Source organism: Limulus polyphemus, unplaced genomic scaffold (genome assembly GCF_000517525.1).
Source record: "Limulus polyphemus unplaced genomic scaffold, Limulus_polyphemus-2.1.2 Scaffold3033, whole genome shotgun sequence".
Classification (NCBI taxonomy): domain Eukaryota; kingdom Metazoa; phylum Arthropoda; class Merostomata; order Xiphosura; family Limulidae; genus Limulus; species Limulus polyphemus.
The window spans coordinates 144,396-149,006 of record NW_013668643.1 but is presented as its reverse complement, the minus strand read 5'-3'; the positions used below and the strand labels follow the sequence as shown (position 1 = coordinate 149,006).

The following is a 4,611-nucleotide window of genomic DNA, read 5'->3' as shown; positions in this document are numbered from 1 at the left end:
TTCATGTTGTTCAGAGATGATTCTATATTCAACAATAAAACCAAGAGAAGTAAAAAACCCTTCATGTTGTTCAAAGATAATTCTACATTCAACAATAAAACCAAGAGAAGTAAAAACCTTCATGTTGTTCAGAGATGATTCTATATTCAACAATAAAACCAAGAGAAGTAAAAAACATTCATGTTTTCCACAGATGACTTCGTATTGAACAGTAAGACTAAGAGAAGTGACATAAATGTTATGTAAAGTGGCTTCCATCTTCAACAATAAAACTAAGAGAATTAAAGAACATCATTCAACAATAAAACCAAGAGAAGTAAAAAAAAACCTTCATTAGGTTCAGAGATGATGCTATATTCAGTAATAAAACCAAGAGAAGTAAAAACATCTTCATGTTGTTCAGAGATGATTCTATATTCAACAATAAAACCAAGAGAAGTAAAAAACATTCATGTTTTCCACAGATGACTTCGTATTGAACAGTAAAACTGAGAGAGTGACATAAATGTTATGTAAAGTGGCTTCCATCTTCAACAATAAAACTGAGAGAATTAAAGAATATTCGACTTTCCCAGAGATGGATCCATCTACAAATAGAATGTCAGATGATGCATTGATTTTAATTATGTCGTGAAATATCAAAAAACTCTAAATGAAAAATTAACAGAACTAAAACGTATTTATTTCATTATGAGATTATTAGAATTTTAAGCTAAGAACTAAAAAATATTAAAACACCCTCATGCTCTTCTGAAATGACATTCCAGCTCATTCGAGAAAACAAACAGAAATAGCAGCTAAATAGTTTTAATAGAACTATGGTATTTCCTTAATGCAATGATTTGCTTGTTTGTTGTTAAGTGCACAGTTACACAATGGGCTATCTGTGCTCTGCCCATCACAGGTATCTAAACCCTCTTTTTAACGTGATAAATCCTCAGAGCCCAAAGTAACAAAATCATGTTTATCACTGGGATTATTTCAATTAAATTAGAAGAAAATCGTTTACATTGCACTAAGAAAATTTGAACCCATAAAAGAAAATGAACAACAACAAAAACAAACAAACATGAAAAGAAACATAAATTAACATGTTGCAACAAGATAATTAACAGAACATCAGTTTGCAAATATTATACCGAACCAATCTTAACTCTAGCAAAAACACCAACAGAGCTGAAATTAGTCCAACAAAGAAAACAATATAAGCACCCTGAAGATCTTCAAGCTGTAAAGGACGTGGTCCCTTTTGCTCCTCTTTGTTTAGTGGAGGTATAGGAGTGGTAGTATTATCATGGCTGGTCATCTTTGAAAATATCTTTTGTCGTTCTCTCCGACTTAAAACATCCTTGTACCATTTGCTGATTAGCCCCATTTCGTTTAGTCGTTTTAACCTAAAGAAAATGACATATCTAATCATTTTTAACACTTAACAATTTCATGGTTTGTTGAAAACAAAAAAGAAAAAAAAATACTGACCACAAATTAGTTCGATAAGCTTACTTCGGTTATGTTTAATACAAATATACCATAACAGCAACTTTTACAATAGGCAAGTTCTCATTTTAATAATTAGAACATTTCGACTCGCAGTATCCAGTCACCATCAGGTAAGACATATATTAAGAAAAATGCAGTTTAATTCCAGAGAACGTTATAGATTTCTGATGGTGAGGGCAAGTTTGTAGATGGCGTTAAGTTAGCTTATTTAACTTTGGCTTTGTTGACTTTATTAGCAGTGTTTCACCTGACTTTCTTATGTTGGTATCTGATTATCTGCTGTTGATTTCGACATTATCTTTAGTGATAATGCGTTTTGTTTGTTTGTGATGTTGAATACTATGTTGCCACTTACACTTTACTAAAAGCGTCTTTCATTGGAGAGCCCTTAGGAACAGCAATAGAGAAGAAATTTATGTAAAACTGTTCTCTCCCAAAGTGGTAGTCTTTGATGCCCATGCTCACCAGTGTGCCTTCTACAAAGGATCGAGGGAAGACAAGAGCATACGACTCTTGCATTGTACGAAACGCTCCAGTTTTGATATCCTTGACTAATGTCCCTTCTTGGTCTCTTTTGATCTCTTTTCCAATTCTATACATGTCCCCTTCTGTGGCGCTCTGAAACAGAAATGTTTATGTTTTATGTGCTATGGTTTTACGAGTCTTTAGTAAACCACAAAATGGACGTTCAATTATAAACAAAGGGTATAATGTGAAATATAGATTAATACAAATGCACATGCTCAGAGTGAGAAAGTAGTCTCGAGGCAGGATTTTAAATCTTTGATTTTATTTTATTTTCATCAAATAATTTACATAATCTTACACATCATATTGCAATACAAATGATTAACATGCTACTATAATAGATTTAATTATGTCTCTGAATTTATAGGATTTATAAAGCTAGTAAAATAATATTCAAAATGGTTTTTATCTTAAATATTTCTTGTCTTAGAAGAACAAAAGCTTACCAAAGGCACATTGATAATCACAAGTTTTATTCAGAAATGTTTGTACGTAATACAGATGTTTCAAAACCATATTATATTGCACAGCTAAATCATTTTTCTTGCCAACTAGCATTTATTTTTATTCTGTCTGTCTTTCAACAATAGAGGATTAGGGATTTGAATCAAATATGGGCCGGTGGTCAGGATATCTCAAGTATAAATGAACACTCTCCACAAGAGATGATGCTTTCAGTAGCTTCTTTTAGCCGTACGTTTGATACGCTGATTGAAAATGACAAAAAGCATATTGAACATTTTCTGTGACAGCTCTTTGAGACACCCAGTGCCACGTCCAAATTATTTTGAATAAAACGTTTGATTCTCAGTGTGCCTCTGGTTCCCTAGTAGTTTTAGGATATATGCACTTTAAATATGGGGTCTTAAAGTAAATAAACTAATACAGTTGATAATAGATATTTTAATATTACGTTCGAAGGGCAAAAGGTGCGACGAAAGTAATAACCTTTCTCTTCCTTAATCGGCAGACAAGTGAATCTCGTATCATTACGCCAAATTAGTAACAAAAAAGTGACGGTTGCAAAACCTGATATTGTTTTTTTAGTTACTTTTATATTTATTCATTGATTTTATTTGTTCTAAATATTTATGTATAACTATATTACCCGTTATTAATCTGTCAGTTCAATACAACTAAAGCATTATTCAATGTTGTTACGTCTTCTCTTATGATGTTTTAGGTAAATATTCTGAATATAATAAAATCTTTTGCCTAACGCGAATTGACATAAAGTTGAACTGAATGTGAAGAAGAAGCGTAACTAATCGCTTTAATATAGCACAGCAGTGTAAATTATTAGACCAGCCATGTAGAATCGGCTCTCTTTATTTATGTTAAAGATTTTAATACGCGAATATATGAATATAAATATAAAGAAAGAGACACTTTATAAAATACTAACGAAAGAACCTAGAAAGGATAAAAAACTTATAAAAACGCAGTTATTAGAAATGTCGAAAGGCTTTTCATGAACATGGAGAAACATGTAAAAATCTTGAATTACTTTTGTTAAGTTTCAAAGTACAGTGAGGAGATGTGAGATTCCACGAAGAGATGAAGAGCAAGTATAACTAAAGGTTGATTTTTAGAGAAGTGAGAGGACCTCATGCAACCATTAATTAAGTAGCCAACTAAGAAGTAAGAACTTCATGATGTGAGGAGTAAAGCCGTTTCATAATGAAACGTGGAAAGACAGTGTAGCGGAAAACGATCACCATAAGAACAAAGAAATTAGAACATCTAAAAAATCAATAAACGTGAATAATGATGAGCACTTTTTGCTTACAATTCTGTCTACGTTTCGAATGGCATTTTCACCTTTAGCTATATTTCTCTTCTTATATGTGAGTCTTCTACAGTGGCGCATCCATATGATGGCCTGGTGGGAGTGCATACCCTCACATCAAACATGGTGATACCCCCGGGTGCCCTCCGCGACATTATGTTTTCTCCCTGATACATTTTACTGTATTTGTAAAGTTCTGTAGATTTTCTGAAAAATGGATCAAAATATGGGTATCCTCCACAGTTAGGTTCCGTCCCTATTGATACCACTTTGTTTGGTATGCTGTAGAATTGCCACTGTTCTTTTTACGTTTAAGTTTGGTGTTTATAATAATTAAAATAACCGTTACTTTACAACTTAAACTATATTTATAATCAACAGTAAGTTCCACTCTTTTAAAATTATTTTAGCTGAGTTAAAACCTATTCTACTTTTCACGTTGCCTAAACATAACACCTTCTTCCTTTCATTTATCACAATATTTATTCCTAATTTCATTATGACCCTCAAACCTTTTAAGTTGGCCTTTCATTTTCCTGGTTTCTATAACAGCTCATCAGAATATGTTTTTTTACTAGTGTATGTTACAGAGGTTCGTCTGTTACAGCGACCTATATATTACAGTAATCTGTCTGTCACAGACGTATGTATGTTATAGCGATCTGTCTGTTACAGAGGTCTGTCTGTTAGAGCGACATGTATGTTACAGCGATCTGTCTGTTAGAGTGATCTGTATGTTACAGCGATCTGTCTGTTACAGTGATCTGTATGTTACAGCGACCTGTCTGTTACAG

At 32.7% G+C, this 4,611-nt stretch overlaps 1 protein-coding gene across 1 annotated transcript in view; it reads right to left on the bottom strand.

Moving 5' to 3' along the window:
* Positions 1-1,144: 1,144 nt before the first annotated feature.
* Positions 1,145-4,611, bottom strand: part of LOC106468511 (probable glutamate receptor) — a gene marked incomplete at its 3' end in the record, with an annotated part of 28,769 nt that continues 25,302 nt past the window's right edge. The window contains exons 8-9 of the mRNA XM_013928939.1: positions 1,856-2,118; positions 1,145-1,394 (exon numbers count right to left, since the gene is read on the bottom strand). Coding sequence (XP_013784393.1) covers positions 1,145-1,394; positions 1,856-2,118 — 513 coding nt within the window. The remainder of the gene's footprint in view (positions 1,395-1,855; positions 2,119-4,611) is intronic.